This window comes from Oncorhynchus clarkii, chromosome 31 (genome assembly GCF_045791955.1).
Source record: "Oncorhynchus clarkii lewisi isolate Uvic-CL-2024 chromosome 31, UVic_Ocla_1.0, whole genome shotgun sequence".
In the NCBI taxonomy this organism is placed as follows: domain Eukaryota; kingdom Metazoa; phylum Chordata; class Actinopteri; order Salmoniformes; family Salmonidae; genus Oncorhynchus; species Oncorhynchus clarkii.
Genome location: NC_092177.1, coordinates 28,888,558 through 28,907,727, shown reverse-complemented (window position 1 = coordinate 28,907,727; position 19,170 = coordinate 28,888,558). Strand labels below are relative to the sequence as shown.

Here is a 19,170-nt window from a genome sequence, read left to right as displayed (position 1 = left end):
ATACACCGTTCAATTTCACCCAGGTCTTAAAGGTCCAATGCAGCCATTTTTATCTCAATATCAAATATTGACCCAGTCGTTCGTTATAAATGTTCATTTCCATACTGGCTGCCAACGTTCTTATCCCTTGCTTGCTAGTTGGCCAAGTAGCTTAATTTACATTTGTTAAAGCTGTTTTCTAGTGACATTTATTTGGATACATCCATAACAATAAGCTAATGATGCGCAATTTCACCTGGCATAGAAAATGTGCTCTTTCGTCAGGACAATGTTGTTCAGAGGAGCTCGCCAACAACACAGCTAACACAATCACTTCGAATGGAAGCTCAAAAGACAGCAAACTAGATGCATTTAATTTCATATTACCTGTTTTCTATTGACATTTATTTCTATATATTCATAAAAATTATGCCAGCTGATTCATGATTTCGACTGGCTGCCTGTCTGTGTCGTCCCGACTCCGAGTAAATAGGAGTCGGGAGTAAATAGAGTAAATAGGCATTTCAACGTCATAGATTTAACCAGTGGTAACTTGTGGAATAGCGAGTGGCTGGAATGTGGTTTTACACAATCAGCATCCAGGATTAGACCCACCGGTTGTATAATGGTCTGTTAACTAATTTACCGCCTGGTGATGTCACCAGGCAGGCCAAAACTCCATCCCACCAAAACAGGCTGAAATTTGAGGCGGTATTTTCAAACCGCTCTTACACTAAAAGGGCATTATCATCATTTTCACAATTTCACAGAATTAGGCCAACCTCATAGTGTTTAAATATACACTACTGTTCAAAAGTTTGGGGTCACTTATAAATGTACTTGTTTTTGAAAGAAAAGCACATTTTCTGTCCATTAAAATAACATCAAATTGATCAGAAATACAGTGTAGACATTGTTGATGTTGTAAATGACTATTGTAGCTGGAAACGGCAGATTTTTTATGGAATATCTACATAGGCGTACAGAGGCCCATTATCAGCAACCATCACTCCTGTGTTCCAATGGCACGTTGTGTTAGCTAATCCAGGTTTATCATTTTAAAAGGCTCATTGATCATTAGAAAACCCTTTTGCAATTATGTTAACACAGCTGAAAACTGTTGTGCTGATAAAGAAGCAGTAAAACTGGCCTTCTTTAGACTAGTTGAGTATCTGGAGCATCAGCATTTGTGGGTTTGATTACAGGCTCAAAATGGCCAGAAACAAAGAACTTTCTTCTGAAACTCGTCAGTCTATTCTTGTTCTGAGAAATGAAGGCTATTCCATGCGAGAAATTGCCCTAACCAGAATATAATGAGGAGTGGGAGGCCCCGGTGCATAAATGAGCACGAGGACAAGTACATTACAGTGTCTAGTTTGAGAAACAGACACCTCACAAGTCCTCAACTAGCAGCTTCATTAAATAGTACCCGCAAAACACCCGTCTCAACGTAAATAGTGAAGAGGCGACTCCGGGATGCTGACCTTCTGATTGTATGCGTCTTTGTGTGTGGAGTAAAGGTGGTTCAGAGTTATTTTTCCTCTGGTTGCACATTTAATATGCTGATAGAAATTTGGTCAAATGGATTTAAGTTTCCCTGCATTAAAGTCCCCGGCCACTAGGAGTGCCGCCTCTGGGTGAGTGTTTTCTTGTTTGCTTATGGCGGAATACAGCTCGTTCAATGCTGTCTTAGTGCCAGCCTCTGACTGTGGTGGTATGTAAACAGATACAAAGAATACAGATGAAAACTCTCTCGGTAGGTAGTGTGGTCTACAGCTTATCATGAGATACTCTACCTCAGGCGAGCAATAGCTTGAGACTTCCTTGGATATCTTGCACCAGCTGTTGTTTACAAAAATACATAGACCGCTGCCCCTTGTCTTACCAGATTCCGCTGTTCTATCCTGCCGGTACATCGTATGTTGATGTTGTTGTCGTTCAGCCATGACTCCGTGAAGCATAAGATGCTACAGTTTTTAATGTCCTGTTGGTAGTTTAATTTCCTGCGTAACTCAGCGATTTTACTGTCCAAAGATTGCACCTTTGCTAGCAGAATGGAGGGAAGTGGGGGTTTATTCGATCGCCTACAAATTCTCAGAAGGCAGCCCGACCTTCGGCCCCTCTTTCTCCACCTCCTCTTCACGCAGATCACGGGGATCGGGGCCTGTTCTCGAGGAAGCAGTGTATCCTTTGCGTCGGGCTCGGCAGAGTTGTGAAAGGAAAAATAGAATTCTGCTAGTCTGTGGTGAGTAATCGCAGTCCTGATGTCTAGAAGTTATTTTCGGTCATAAGAGACGGTAACATTATGTACAAAATAAGTTTAAAAATAAGTTACAAACAACAAATAAACGAACATAAAATACACAATCGGCTGGGGGCACGTAAAACATCTGCCATCTTCTCCGGCGCCATCTTACTTATTTACACAGGAAATCACATTTTTTTACTGCACTGGGCCTTTAAACAATATGGTTTCAAGGTTTGGTTGACATCAAATTAAATTCACGTTGACAACTCAATCAAACATTAATCAAACTGGACGTTGATCTGACATCTTTGCACGGTGGCTGATGACTCATGAAGCAAGCACACACACTAGCTGTTGATAAAGTTCATCTAAATTAAGGGAACTAGACCTAACGATCTTATGAGGTTCTGGAAGGAATAGGTAATGAGGTTCTGGAAGAAATATAGGTGATGAGGTTCTGGAAGGAATAGGTGTGTCTCTCCCTTCTTTCTAATCCTCATCTTATTTTTTGATTGCACCTCATCTCACATTGGTTGAGTGCCTTCTACTCTTCTCCAATCTGAGGTTCAGACAATTTTATCATCTCTTATTTAATATTACAGTTATTTTATGAGAGGTTTCTGAAAGAGGGCAACACAAAACATCAACAAGTTCTTGCAAATTATAGGATCCGCAATCAAATGTCTACTCTCTCAAAAAGCAAATTAATAAGGGAATCCTTGTGGTGTGACTGGCGGATGACTTCTCAGACAGATGGCTTGGGTCTCTGACCCGCTCGTTATTTATTTCCCTGGGCCGACATAGAGGGCAAACACCCAACCGTGGTCTAACTCAGTGGGATTTGCAAAATACACCATCAAAACATCTTGCCTTCTCTAAAGAGGCGTCCTCATGAATATTGTGTACGACATACACTAATACGACACACTTCAGTTTACATGAAAGCCCTAACATGCTTATCACCTTTTGCAGCATCCGGAAAAGTGCTACCTCGTGAGGAAATTGACTATGTGTGCTGAGCTGCTGTTGTTGGCGATGGGTGCTGCAGTCAAAGCAGGCAGGGAAAAAAACAGTTTAGGAGGTGGAGAACTCAAATACATGACAGGACACACGGCTTGTGCAGCCGTGTCTATTGATATCAAGAGGCTGCAGGTGATGGGCCCCAATATTTGTTTGGTTACCTTTATTTAACTAGGCAAGTCAGTTAAGAAAAAAAGTATTATTTACAATGACGGCCTACCCCGGACGACACTGGGCCAAATGTGCGCCCCCTTATGGGACTCCCAATCATGGCCGGTTGTGATACAGCCTGGAATCAATCCAGGGTCTGTAGTGACACCGCTTGTACTGAGATGCAGTGCCTTAGACCCGCTGTGCCACTCAGGAGCCTGCATATAACTAAGAACAAGAACACAAAGCAGACAGTCAGTCAGTCATTCTGAGCTGTAACCATGACATTGCTGTAGGCCATGACATCATCATTTCAAAAACATTCTGGGAGAAAGAAAATCAACAATGAACTTGTTTCAGTTTAACTTGGGAAAAAAACATGTTCCACGACATTGATTCTCTTTCATCAGCCGAACATTACTTTAGAATAAATCTGTGAAGATATTTGTTGTGACAATAATGACAACCCTTCTGACCTATCAAACTTTCAGAATGACACAAGTATATTGTAGCCCAGCTTTGCACATCAGAGGTAGAGTATAGCATGTACGGGGAACACAAAATTGTGATTTTTCCAAAATCGTATAAGGCCCTGTCAGACACTGTCCCGACTTACCACACTCCGACATATCTATGTTGCCGACTAAACTAAATCACTGCTGTCCCCTTAATACCACAGAGTGGATTCCTAGAAACTGAACAGTTGTGAAGTAAAAGTATGGAATGGCAGACTCATAGTGTGGTACACCAAAATGGTCTCCTCAACCATAAACTGTCTACACAAGTTTATTTTACTGCAGTAAAACACATCCATACTTTCTTAGAAAAAAGGGTTCCAAAGGGTTCTTTGGCCGTCCTCATAGGAAAACCCTTTTTGGTTCCAGGTAGAACCCTTTCAGGTTCCATGTAGGATCTAAATGGAACCAAAAAAAGGTTATTCAAAGGGTTATCCTATGTGGACAGCCGAAGAACCCTTTTAGGTTCTTGATAGCACCTTTTTTCACAGGGTATGATATGATCATGTTAAAGCACCAATGAGGTCATCAGTGTGGAGTGACTTTCATCGGGTGGCATGGCTACTGTACACTGACCCCCTTTCTCCAGTCAGACAAGTGGACATGGACACTTATTGCAGGCATCCTTTTCAGCCTGTCACAAAATATGTGCCTAGTTAGCTGTGCTGAATTCTGTGGCCACTGCTTTTCCAGCATCTCCCTTTTAACTAGACTGTAATGATTTGTGCCTGAGGCTCCATCTTTGACCGTGGGAATTGGATGTGTAAACTATGAATGAGTTATATTATAGTAATAACTGTCCAGGGATGAAATCTGCGGTTTTAACAGTACTAGACTATGAATCATTAGAGGCACTGAGTTCAGACATAGCAGAGCGGGTGGAAGGTAGCCTAGTGGTTAGAGCATTGGGCCAGTAATTAATTAAAAGGTTGCTGGATCGAATCCCCGAGCTGACAATATAAAAATCTGTTGTTCTGCTCTTGAATGAGGCAGTTAACCCACTGTTCCCCAGTAGGCCATCATTGTAAATAAGAATTTGTTCTTAACTGACTTGCCTAGTTCAATAAAAAGACAGACAGGCATGATGTATGGAATAGATGGCAGTAGGCTGCTGTACTAGGATCTGTCTGTGTTACTGTAATATATCTGTCACTGTTATATCTGTACTAGGATCTCTCTGTGTTACTGTAATATCTGTACTAGGATCTGTCTGTCTTACTGTAATATCTGTGCTATGATCTCTGTGTTACTGTAATACCTGTACTATCATCTGACAGTGTTACTGTAATATCTGTACTATCATCTGTCAGTGTTACTGTAATATCTGTGCTATGATCTGTCTGTGTTACTGTAATATCTGTGCTAGGATCTGTCTGTGTTACTGTAATATATGTGCTATGATCTGTCTGTGTTACTGTAATATCTGTGCTAGGATCTGTCTGTGTTACTGTAATATATGTGCCATGATCTCTGTGTTACTGTAATATCTGTACTATCATCTGTCAGTGTTACTGTAATATATGTTTTAGGATGTCTATGTTACTGTAATATCTGTACCAGGATCTGTCTGTTTTACTGTCATATCAGTAGGATCTGTCTGTTACTGTAATATATGGAATAGGATCTATCTGTATTACTGTAATACAGATAATGTAGTAGTTGTACTCAGATCTGTATGTGTTACTGTAATATCTGTGCTAGGATCTGTTTATGTTACTGTAAAACATCTAGTAGGAGCTGTCTGTGTTACTGTAATATCTGTGCTAGGATCTGTTTATGTTACTGTAAAACATGTAGTAGGAGCTGTCTGTTTTACAGTAATATCTCTGTGTTACTGTAATATCTGTACTAGGAGCTGTCTGTTTTACTGTAATATCTGTACTAGGATCTGTCTGTGTTACTGTAATATATGTACTATAATCTGTACTATAATCTGTATGCAGTGCACTTTAGATTAAATGTCACTTTAGTTCCAAAGGTCCTGTAAGTAAACAGGGCTTTCGAGCAGGGCCATTCATTTTGCTGTACAAATCACTACATTTCAAAAGATCAGCGAACTGGTCAAATAATCAAACATTTCACAGTTTGACACAGATAGGCAATAGCATTAAATAATAAAAATGTAAGGAAGATATTTGTCAGACTCAATCTGACAGCATGATAGGTCAGTTAGGAAATGTAAGTATTAGTAAAATATAGTTAATCACCAAGCAAGCAACCTTCATCGAGGCCCACAACCTTGAAAATAGGTACTTTGAATAGTGTGCTCTTGCATGCACCGAGGTGGAGAGTGTGACCCACATTTGAGAAAAACTATATTGTGATAAATGGAATTGAGAAATGGGCCAGACAATCGCACAGCTATGACTGTGGCAAATACGCACGCCCTAATGTAGACCAGGTGCCGCTATGATTTCTAGGATATCAACTGCCTACACTGCAATCAATAATGGCTTTCCCCTGCGCCATCACTGTGCGTCACCATGGGCCAAGACAGCACCCAACTTGTCATCAATACCACTGTTTGTTTGCCCTAAATAGCACAGAAACCGAAATTTGCTAAAACATTCAATGATGTAGCCTATTGACCTCGATTTCTGCTTGATTTCGGTAAGCTGCTCCATATCAAATGAAACCCGTCAACTGTCAAGAGCGCAAGGATTTGGTGTGAATCTTGATTCTTGTCTTAATAAGTGTGCACTCCTAATAACATTTTACAAATGAAATTGAGAGTATATGGGCCCATGTATAACACGTCGGCCACCACGCGGTCGGCTATTTTAGGTGAACCAATATGTTCAGAATTCAGTGCAGGCTTATACAGAATTCAATGTATTGCATGAAATGATCATTCAATTCCAAGAAACATATGTATGAAGTGCTAAGTACATTTCAAGTCATTTGAACCAATGCACGGATATAGTAACACTGAAATAAACAAAGCGCGTTGAGTCTGTGAGGAGTCACTGTGGTACTATAGCACATTTTCTTTGACAATGCATTGTGCTTAATCACAGAGCCTGATCAAAGAGAATATACTTAAATTAAATAGTGAATGCATAATTCATGTTACAGCATGTACAGTAGAATTGTAATTAAACATGTAAATTCTTATCGAGAATACCGTCGATTGTGTTCTCAACTGATGCCGAAAAAAAAACAATTTTACACAAAAATTAATAAAATATCAATATACGAAGAACGAATGTTAGTGTATGCTGAGGAGGGAGGGTGTAGGCGGAGAGGCGGATCATGCTTCATACACTATATTCTACACTCCACTCTTCTTGGAACAGAGCAAAGCAGCTGAAAAGCTTTATAGGCCTAACGCACCTTCCTTTCATCTGATGTTAAATCATGATATTTAACAAATGAGTGTTATAATGGCTATAATGATATGTTCAATTATGATACAAATCATAGGATGTCCTAATTGGTTCACTTGTTATTTGGCCTCTTTAATTAAACTTGACGAGAAATAATAGGTTTTCAATCATATTTTATTTCCAAGTTCTGCCTTACATTAAACACGACATAAGTAATGCACGTTTCTATGCTTTCCCACAATACAATACAGTAACATTCCACGAAGACCCAGTCCTTTATATATACTGGTATAGCCTTCCAAGCAACAATACAAGTATAGTTCCTTTTATATCACGTTTGCTACATTCAGATATGCATATAGACCTATATATATCGACGCATAGACATCCCCGTTGAATCCATTTCGTTCCCTTGTCCTATAGCAAGCATCTATGATAGCGATCATTCAAATAATAAGCAGATATACTGTAGACAGCATTTGTATTCATTATGTTCTATTCTAATACTCCAACAGAAGGGGGAGGAGTGTTCACTGGAGCCTACACGTGTGTTACAATAGGCCCGTTTCTTACAACTGACATAACTCAAGGCCCACCACACATAGGCCTATATAGTTTGTGCGTCACAGAACAGATAAAGCTTACCATCACGCATTTTGCAACGCTGTATATATAGTTGAGCAAGTTTTCAAAACTACGACACATAATAACTTCGACGTGGCACATTTACAACATCGAAAAAAAAACACACGCAATAATAGGCCTATATAATTCAAGAATAACAGATGTCATAACAGAAATAAACCCAAATTGTGTAGGTCAACGTCACTCGGGCGACATAACTGAGTCAAATGGATGATATGTCGTTGTTACACTGCTTTGGTGAGAAAGCGTCCACGCCACTGTGGCACGTATACCACCCATTGGCAATACTTTTCTGAAAGGGTGAGGCAGTGGGGAATGTCCTGGAGCTCTGGGCGAAACTGTGGCCTGCCTGGCTGCATGGGTATTGGGTGGGCTCTGGTCTGTAACTGCTCCTCTGGATCAACAATGGATCCAAGAGGCCCTGCGACCTATGTGAGGTGTAGTCCAAACTGTTGTCGAATGTGTGATGGAAACGTGACCTCAGAGTGGACTCGTTTTGAAGCTCAGGGGATAAGGACTCTTGGGAAGTGGGGGGCTGAGGTTGTGTCACCGTGGTGGACGAGGCGGTGTCGGATTGATCTGTTACTTCGGGTGACCTGGCCTCTGCAAGGTGTTCCCCGTCCCCATCGCGCCCATCGCTGCTTTTCGCGCTGTAGACCTTGCAGTGGAGCTTCATGTGCTTCCGGAGGGAACTTGGGTGGGTGTAACACTTCTCACACCCTCTGACCTTGCACATGTAGGGTTTATCACTGGAGTGCACGTGAGAATGCTTCTTTCTGTCACTGCTGTTAGCAAACCTCCGATTGCAGCCCTCGAACTCACATTTAAAAGGTTTTTCACCTAAACGTGCAAAGAGAGAAATGACCGCGTGTTACGATATGGTGCCTGATTTGTTCTAAACCTCTAGGATAGGCTTGTGAACTCATCTAAACTTACATTTATATTGTTATACATTTGCACATAAACAAGTGACGATCGAAATGATGATTACTGTGAGTTTATGACCAAGTGGTGTGTAAGGCCTATAGGCATAATTCCAAAACGTTCTTAAAATATTAGATAGTCATGTCGATTTGAGTTTTGGGTTAATTTCTCCTGTGTAATGTGCAATAATAATTCACGTGAATGCCTACATTAAACTTGATCACGCTTTAAGACAGTTGTGTTGTCTTTACACTTAACCTTAGGCTTAATATTAACGTTAACATAACCCCTACACCATAACTTTGATTCTAGGCCTAAACCCTGAATAAAGGGTAGAATTGCACAAAGCATAATGAACATTTCATGAATACTGTAGCTTAATATAGGCCTACACGGAACATGCCCCAAAAACGACTCTAAACTGAGACTTCCGTCAAAAATTGTATCGAAGATATGACGAAGATAATCATGAACATAATCAACATGGCAAGAAGTGGAACAGATCATTCCCATAGAAGTTTACCATACCCATGAAACTCCATTCATATCGTCAATGATTTACCCCAAGGCCGCAGTAAAACAGGCCCATAATCTATCAAGGCATATGTCAAACCGTCGATCTCCCCAAATCCGAACCTTGTTATTAACATGCTAAAACTATGTTTGAACAATTCTGTCCTGTATCCAGTAAACAAGGTAGAAGATCAAAGTTCATATTTCTACAGATAAATGAGTGTGGGTAGGCCTACTCTTGAAATTGGGATTAGGCCTAAATCGCAAAATATGTTGAAATAGGGTGTTTTATCGTCTCAATAAGTCCCAACAAACCATCATTTATTTCTCAAATAATAAAAAAAAAATACATACGAACATTAATATTTCAGTACATGCATCTGTATTTTCTGTTAAAACGATACTGTTCACTCAATCCAATATACATGTTGTCACGCAGGCCTACATGCAAAGTTTGCTATAATGTGGCGTTGGCATGTATAATATTTAAGGGTTCTTACCAAAAATGTTTGTCACTGAAGGTTTTTCTCTTTGTGTTGATTTAGATGACTCTGGCTACCAACGATATCATTATTAATAAATGTTTGTCCACACTACATTTCTCTTTAAGGAAACATTCGACTCATCTATATTTTTTATAAAGGACAACATAAACTGTGTTCAATTATCTACGAGCTAAATTTCCACTGCACTTTAACATTTAAATCCTGTTGATCTCTGTGAAATTTAGCAGAGATCAGACTACAAAGGCATTGTGTTGACTATCCCTCATAACCTACTTGGCTGCTGTGTTCTACTACTACACGTCCGGCGTTGTTCCTGCGCCTGCGCAGAGAGGAGGCCTCCCTACTGGGGCTGCAACTGAGCGAAGAGTAAAAGCTACGTCACAACTCTCCGGTGTCCCGGCATTTATTTATTTATTTAAGTGAATGAATGGGCAAAGCACTCAAACAAATGGGCCTGAAAACTACTTGTCTGTAGCAGTAGTACTACAGGTCTTCTGTCCTACTATTTGCAGTTGCTCATGCTTCTCTCCTGTACAACTACCCCCACAACAATAACGACGGGCTATAAAGTCATAACCATATTATAGAAACAACACAGACAACAACAGCACCACGAACATCATAAATAATGACGACAATATGACGATATTAATAACAAATAATCTGATTATTGAAAATAATCATAATAATAACAATAATATAATACAAATTCTAATAATAAAAGAGTATGCACATTTTAATAATCAAAAATCTTGCATGGCAGACAGTGACTACAATTCAAAACAATCAAACGTAAGTTCAAACAATTGTTTTTGCTAATATTTTTGTGCACTATAAAATGTTAACTAAATGTCATTATACATACGAGATAAGATTGAGTTTTGTGACACAATCTAACTTGTGTATATAATGATATAATTTAGTAAATTATAAATATCAAACTTTTAAAATGTGGTTTAAATGAGATTATCAACCATTTCTCATAGCGTAAATTTAGCCCCCCAAAATTAACAAGATTTTGGCCAATTTGATCGTTGATTAGATTTTTTTCTGCCAACTTTTCTGCTGAATAATTTCCATTATTGTTATTATTATTATCATTGCTATTATTTACACTAATAGTTACATACCTGTGTGTGTCCTCTTGTGAATCTTGAGGTTCTCTGATCTTGCAAAAACTTTTTCACAACCGTGGAAAGGGCAGGGAAATGGCTTTTCCCCTGTGTGGACTCTGACGTGGTTCACCAGCTTGTACTTGGCTTTGAAAGGCTTTCTGTCCCTCGGACAATTCTCCCAGTAACACACGTATTCAGAGTGCTCTGGTCCTCCGACATGTTCCACTGTCACATGGGTGACAAGTTCATACATAGTCCCGAAAGTTCTGGTGCAGTACTGCTTCCCAGACCCCTCTTGGCTGTCAGTCCACTTGCACACCAGTTCGTGCTTCAGGTTCTGTCTGGAGCACCTAAGGAAAGCGTCACCTCCACGATGAATTGCCATGTTCAGCGGTTTGTAGAGACCCAGGAACTGAGAAACGAGTTGTTGGCTGTTTCCCCTGGGGCCGTTGATGCTCTGACCGTAAGGGTGCGTCCGGGTGAGGAGGTCCCCAGGTAGACCCAACATCACTTGACCGGAGAGATCTCGGGTCGCGTCGGAAGAACCATGGGCCTGCTCGTGATATGCGGTGAAAAAAGCATGGCTTCTGCTATCTCTATAGCTAGGCAGGTCACGGTACCTTCCAATCCCGCCATGTTGGTTACTTCTTGATGCCAGTTGATCAGTGACGGGTGGCATTCCGGTTCCAGAAAGATTGGCTCCAATGATAATACCTCTAGGGCTGTGCTCTAAACGGTGGCTGGAGTATCCAGAGTCTCCAAAATGGGGAACCGAATGGTCAACATATGCACTGGACCTCGTCTCAGGGTAGTCTCGCAAATTGTGCGAGGGGCAGAGTTTTAAGGAACTGCCAGTGGGGTGCCCCATGTGCTCCCCTGCCAAAGGTGGCAGCACCACGCTGGGTTCAGTATTGCTCTCCCCGGGGTTGACGCAAGAAAGAGGACAGCCACTAAACCTCGACAGGCTTGTCATGTTTTGCTGTGAGATTGTCTGTGAGTTTGCAAAATCAACCAATTCTGTGCTCAAGATTTACATAGAAATCTTGTTTTCAGAAATCTTGTTTCCATTTTCTATGCTGCTTATCATCTGCATGTGAAATGTTTGGCCGTGAACTTCCCAGTAGTAGGAACCAGACTCAAGTTCGTTAAAGTTAGTGTGAGTCCCATGCCGTTCACTTTGCCCTCTTGATTTGTGGCAATAACAGTGGTAGTAAAAATGCTTCGAAACAGGCCATGGTGCAATATAAAAGCACAGCAGGAAAACCTGCCTTTAAAAAAGGGCCTTTGGGATTGGTTGGAATGTGGCATGATTGACAGGCCCTGGGTTTGTTTTAAAAGGGACACGCAGGCGTTCACTGCACGACTCCGTTTTCAAATATCTCAGAGAAAATGCTTTGAAATGTGCCGCGGTATACACTGCCAAATATTGGGGTCTCTTTGACTGTAAGCGACACAATACAAGCGCCTATTCGTAAATGTCTATTTACTGGACATTTTTGTGTGGAAGTCCACAAAATTAAGATACTGAAATGCAATGTTAAAGCATCAAACGTCAGCGCTTTTAATTTCATTTCAATGTTTATTTTACTTGAAGGAATAGGTTCCAAAATGACATTCTAGGTGAAGATTGCGGTTTTTTTTTCTGACAGGGGGGGGGCAAACGAAAACAAAGGAGAGTAGCCCTATACCCCAAAAAGACCTAAAACAATCACAATATCAATATATTTGGCGTACTAAAAACAACTATATTTTGCGAAACAAAAAAAAGTAAGTAACTTTAAAACAAGTTACAGAATTGCTGATACAAAAAATAAGTTGATATGACAGAAGATAATGTTTTGTTGCAAGTCAATGGACCATAATATGTCCGGATAGCCAGACTATAAAATATGAAACCATCAATCTGTATGCACTCCGTTGCATGATCTTGCTGAATGGTGGAATACAAGGTTCTGGCCTCAAGGCAAAAGGGCAATAACCCAATCAAAACAAGTAGACAATTTGCTTATGGGATTTCTACTAACTAATTTGTAAAGAAAAAACGTATAATTTATTTATTGATATTCGAACAGGTCTGTCTATACGTTGATTTTCCAATGGCTTTCCATAAACGTGTTGCATAAACCGTATCCTTGCCAGCCTACTTTTAATTTCGCTGACAACTCTAAACCGATTGGATTTTCTCTCACGTCATGCAACATCACCTGATTTAACGAGCATGTTTTGCAAAGTCAACCTACTTCATATCCTGACATACTGTAACTGCAGTCATTCATATAGGCTACCGTAGCGCCTTTAATTGGATCCACTCTGTCCTGTTTTATGCATGTAGGCTATGATCATGGGGAGAAACTGTGACATATTATTTGTGTAGGTGTTCAACCAGCAGAATCTTTCACTTGTAGACAATGAACAGCGAAAATATGACTATTGTGAAAAGTAAACTGTATCTCCAAGGGCTGCAGTGAAAAGTGGAACTCATGCAACAACTCGTCTGTCTGGCAAACACATTTCCTGCCAAATTATTAGAGTTGTATTTAGCGGGTTTTAGTTGTAAATTATGAAAGCCCCCCCCAAGGTTCCCAAATGAATGCGTATTCGTTTGGTTATAGAAGGCCTATATTTTAATTTAAGCCACTTGTGATTAATTTGGATGCAGAGGTGCACATCGAATGTAGATTTAATTAGTCAATCTATCTATCAAGACTGTGTTGTCCTCTAACTTTCAGTCCAGGTTCAACAATATTGTTCTGATGTCACAAGTCACTAGGCACAGACAAAACGAGTGAGGCCCACTTGACATAAAGTGCCTTAATGTGGACAAACATCATTGGCCAAACTTTGTAATTATTGTAATGGTTGCTCATGTTGGTCGGCCTTTAATTAACCTGGCGCATTTCCATCGGCCATATACATTGGGCTATGCTCAAAACATCACGTTTCAGTCACTAGCATAGTATAGCCTATAAAATAGCCCACAACGGTGTTTCAAGGTTTTAGGGGATATCCTCCTTCGAAATAAATTGTAAAACAAAAAGTAGATCAATAAAGTTGGTGAAAACTCACCTTTGTGATAAATTATGCACATTGCCATTTGTATCCGCATGCACCTTTCATTGAGGCCCACTATCTTTCAGAGCTGTTGTCTATTTACATTTGAGTCATTTATCAGAAACTCTTATCCAAAGCGACTTACAGGAGAAATTATGGTTAGGTGCCCTGCATAAAGGCACATTGACAGATTTTTCACGGATGCGGCTCAGGAATTCGAACCAACGAACTTTCGGTTACTGGCCCAAAGCTCTTAACCCCCTAGGCTACCGGCCACCCCTTTTATTGATTTGTTGACCAATGACATTGCATATGGCATGAATTCCTTATAGTCCTAATAACAGCTACATGCAACATACCCAGAGACAACCCAACATCTTTAGGTTGTGTCCTCTAACATTTCAGTGAAATTGATGTGGTGGCCTACATTGTAAAAACAATTATTGAGATTCAGTCAAAATGATTCATTTTATCTAGCCAAGTCAACTACATTAGCGAAATTTGTTAACTTGATTTAATAAGTTTTGAAAAAAAAGTTAAGTTAGCAAAAAACGATGTACTTACTCAACATAGAAATTCACAACCATGAAGTCAAAACAACTGAAGCAACATAACAGTTGAGTTGACAAAAAATGTCAAGTTAAGATGACTTCAACACATTTTGGAGGGGCAGAGCTCATTAGAGCTCATTACCCACCACGCTTTGCAACCATACATTTTTACATAGACATTTTGGTCATTTACCAGACCCTTTTACCCAGAGCAACTTCAGTTAGTGCATTCAATGAAGGTAGATAAACAACCACATGTAAAAAGTAACAAGTACAACATTTCTGTAACTGTTACTGAGAAGCTCATTGTAGTTAAAGTGTTCTGTTGGTTGGTTGATATTACTGAGTGCACTGCCAGTTTTGAAACTGACGAAAAAGATCACACATGAGCAAGAGCCAGATGGGAGCATAATGTTCCCTACTGAAATGTCTATTATATGATTGCTAGGGTTAGTGTTGTTTAGTCAATGTATATATATAGTCTACTTAACTGGATAGCAAGTTAGATTCATTGAAAATATGAAGTCATTTCAGAATGTAGGCTAGTTATCGCTAATAAAACCTAAATGAAGTCAACTTTAAATGGTAGGTTATACTGACAAACTGTAAAGTTGACATTACTTAATTGTATTAGTCAAAGTCAATTTGGTGTTAGTTAGGATAACTCTACATTTAAAGTTGATATAACTAAAGTTAGTTTTGATTGCTAACTCAAGACTTAGGCCTACAGTTTACAGCTAAGATGCGACTACCAACACACTAGACAAGGGTCACTGATAGTATTGATTGCATTCATTACATGAATTACATGAATACATCAAATTTCACACTTCACATTCAAAATACACAGCCATAGAATAGCAGAAACTGATATCAACAGTCGCTTATGAGGCATGAGTTGTAGCCTATAGCCACAGCAGAATCAAGAAGCACTCGGCTCCAAGGAACACAAATGCTGTAAATGTTTTTTCACGTAGAATTATATATTATGAGGTCAATATTATGACAGTAGTTGAATGTCAGGGCAATAACCTAATCCACGGGCATGTATTTTACCTAGACTTACCTCTATTTAGCTTTCTCAATGTGTCCATGATGATCGAATACTGTTTAAAATGGCACCCATCGCCATGTTACAAAGGGCCCTCTACAAATTGCCTGGCTGTGCACATTGTTCATGACTTGTTATTACCTAGTCCTATAAGATAATCAACAGGAATCATACCCAAATAAGTGAAAAACTACTCTGCTCAGGCCTTTTATTACACTGTAATAGAGAAAAATGCACAGGAGTCATGGGCAGCTTCATGTATTTCATAGATGCACCCATAAAACCAACCAAGTTGGAAAATAAACAAATGGAAAAGACAATTAGGGATATCAGTTCATAGATCATCATTTTTGTGATTTAGACTATTTTGACTCTCCGTATAAAATTATAGTGTATCTGTATGTGTATCCGTGTATTTGTATCTGTGTATCCATGTGTGTGTGTGTGTGTGTGTGTGTGTGTGTGTGTGTGTGTGTGTGTGTGTGTGTGTGTGTGTGTGTGTGTGTAACCGTGTGTTTATATGTGTGAGTGTATCTGTGTGTGTGTGTGTGTGTGTGTGTGTGTGTGTGTGTGTGTGTGTGTGTGTGTGTGTGTGTAACCGTGTGTATCTGTGTGTTTGTGTGTCCGTGTGTGTCTAAGACTATTCACTGCCGCTGAACTCTTGTCTTGACTTTATGAAAAATAGGTGAATTAAGAGGTTTGGGGTGAGACCATTTGCAGACAGATTGTAGCGATGAGTTAATTAGCCATGTTGATGTGAATAAAAAGGGTCAATGGTGCAAGTCTTGAACTTGTAGTAGAGTCACTTGTTCCAACCCACCGAACTGACCACAAACACCAAAGTGTACACTGTCATGTACTATCATATTGGAAATGTGTCTTTCCTATATTAAAGGCCCAGTGCAGTCAAAAGCGTGATTTTTCTGTGTTTTATACATTTTTTCACACTATGAGGTTGAAATAATACTGTGAAATTGCCCCTTTAGTGTAAGAGCTGTTTAAAAATAACTGCTTGAAATTTCTACCTATTTTGGTGGGTTTTGGCCTGCCTGGTGACAGCACCGGGTGGTAAATTAGTTAATAGACCAATAAGAGAGAGAGTTGCAAACCTCTCTGCTAATAACAGCTAGTTTTCAGTTTCCCCCTCCCCTCTCCCAGACAGTCAGTAGCAAAAATTCTTGCTTGAGTAATTACTCTTTGCTAAGAAGCTATTTTTTTCTTCTTTTTGATAATTTTAATTGAAAAAAAATCACATTACGGTACTTAATTGTTACCCAGAAATAATTTGATATTGAGATAAAAACGGCTGGATTGGACCTTTAACATCTGAGTAGAACATGTAATTAGCAGTGGACAGGTTATGAACCTTGAATGACAGGTCATGAACCCTGAAAGACAATGACCGATTGATACACAAAGGTATATATTTGAGGGAAAGGTGTAATCTCTGTATCTTCAAGATAGTTTTCTTCCAAACACAGCGATCTGAAAAATTAGTCCCAGAAAATGGCAGACAACAGCCAAAGCACTGCATCCCACATGATGGCTAATACAGGGAGAGATCTGGCAGATTTGTTCTGTATTCCTCCTCCATACATGACCTTTATGACCATGGCTGCCTCTGAGTAGCAGAAGGGGTTCTTGTGTCAATATCATTTGACCACTATTTATCCATGTTATAATCTGTCCCAGATGGGATGATAAATAACGAACTTGCCCACACGTTTCTAAGAACTATATATAACAAACTACAGACCGAATCCAAAAACAGACTGACTTTACTTTAAGTTGTTATAAATATGAGTACATGAACATGTAAGCACCTTTATAACAGTCCCATTGGATATTTTTTAACCTTAATTTAACTAGGCAAGTCAGTAACTAACAAATTATTATTTACAATGACGGCCTACCGGGGAACAAGGGAACAAGGTCCGCTCGGGGATTCGATCTCGCTACCTTTCGGTAATTGGCCCAACGCTCTAACCACGAGGCTACCTGCCGGCATTGTGTGTTGTCCACTCTACTCTAAGAGAAGCTCTCTCTCTCTTGGTTTTTCGCTCTGCCGATTTAGAGGTGAAAACATAGGCCTTTCCCAGAAGCTGAGAAAGTGTATTTAATACATATTTTCCTATAATGCCCTATGTCAAAACCACATATTACCATTTTCAGATTCACACCAAAATGCATGCCTAAAACAAGATTGGTCAAAACATGAGTGAACCTAAAATCATTTTAGAAATATTGCAATCGTTACAGAAAAACAACACATCCACACCATGTATCCACACCATATATTAATTGACCCGTGTTGTTTCTAACACCAAATACGCATTTCACTTGAACATCTTAATGTAAATAACGACAGACTAACTCAATTACTGTTGACCCTGCAAGAAATGTTTGTATATAAATCAAATGTTTGTATATAAATCAAATATAAATCAAATTCAAACGGAATCATAATCGAATATATATATTCGATTATGATTCCGTTTTAATTTGTTTACATTGATGGTGAATGATAGACAATATTTTTGTTTGGTAACCATTGGGTTAACTGTTGAAGAGGAAAGTTTACCCAATGAACTTGTCGAGGGCTACTGCACGCGCGGCTTCAGCTCAGGCACCACTACGTCAGAGAGAGGCCCAGCCATGCTAATATTGGACAACCATCGCACAAAGACATCTACATTAACCTAGAATTCGAATAGATCTCTCAAATATTTCAAATGTGAGCTATCAAATACAATGAATTGGTTTACCATGTCCAGTATGGTTTTCGTTGACAGTTTGTGCCCTTTAGACAACATTGATATAAATTGCATAGGTACATTTGATTATATGTGTTATATTGTCTGGAGGATCTTTGCATCGCAAGACAATTATGAATTGAACATTATCAAGGCACTGATTGTGCAGTATATTCACCCAATTTTCTCAACTCAGAGAGCGATTTGTTTAAGAAATAGTCTTGCAAGATATTAGACTACCAGAATAGTGTTTCTGCGGAAGCTCATGCGCATGCTCAGGGCAAAATATTATGAGCTCGCAACCGTTACCGAATAGGATTTTCTCGCTGAAGCTACTTGAGCTAAAAAAAAAAGAATCACCTTGGTAAATATAACTCTTAAATAAGGCAGAAAATGAATAAATAAGTTAATTACTCATTCAAATTGGGACATAACACTGTGGGCGGTTGATTAGTGAAAAAATATGATGTAGGCTGCAATCATGGAGAGATCTTAGCATATCAATTTGTCTGCAAGCAATCAAACGCAAGCCAAATATGTCCATGCATGACAATTTTAACATTTAACATAGAAATGTTTAGCTTCACCAATGCAAACGAGGGGATGAGAATAAATACTGTGTATTGTGACATCAATTATTACTTTATATATTTTAAAAATGTTTTTTTTTATCTCTTTAAGTGTCAAAGGCCTAATAATAAGATGCTATCATGTTTCATTCAAATCAAACTCCGGTAAAGAAAAAAATATACTGGAAATACAGAACCACAGTGTTGAGAAACAAAATATATTGAGGGCAAAAGACTTAGGCCTAACATTTCAA

At 39.3% G+C, this 19,170-nt stretch overlaps 1 protein-coding gene across 1 annotated transcript; it reads right to left on the bottom strand.

Moving 5' to 3' along the window:
- Positions 1-7,431: 7,431 nt before the first annotated feature.
- LOC139390964 (zinc finger protein ZIC 4-like) lies at positions 7,432-11,914 on the bottom strand. The gene is made up of 2 exons (XM_071138395.1): positions 10,957-11,914; positions 7,432-8,723 (listed from the first exon to the last, which is right to left on the bottom strand). The coding sequence occupies exons 1-2, from the start codon at positions 11,912-11,914 to the stop codon at positions 8,086-8,088; spliced, it is 1,596 nt and encodes a 531-aa protein (XP_070994496.1). The 3' UTR covers positions 7,432-8,085.
- Between the last annotated feature and the right edge of the window lie 7,256 nt (positions 11,915-19,170).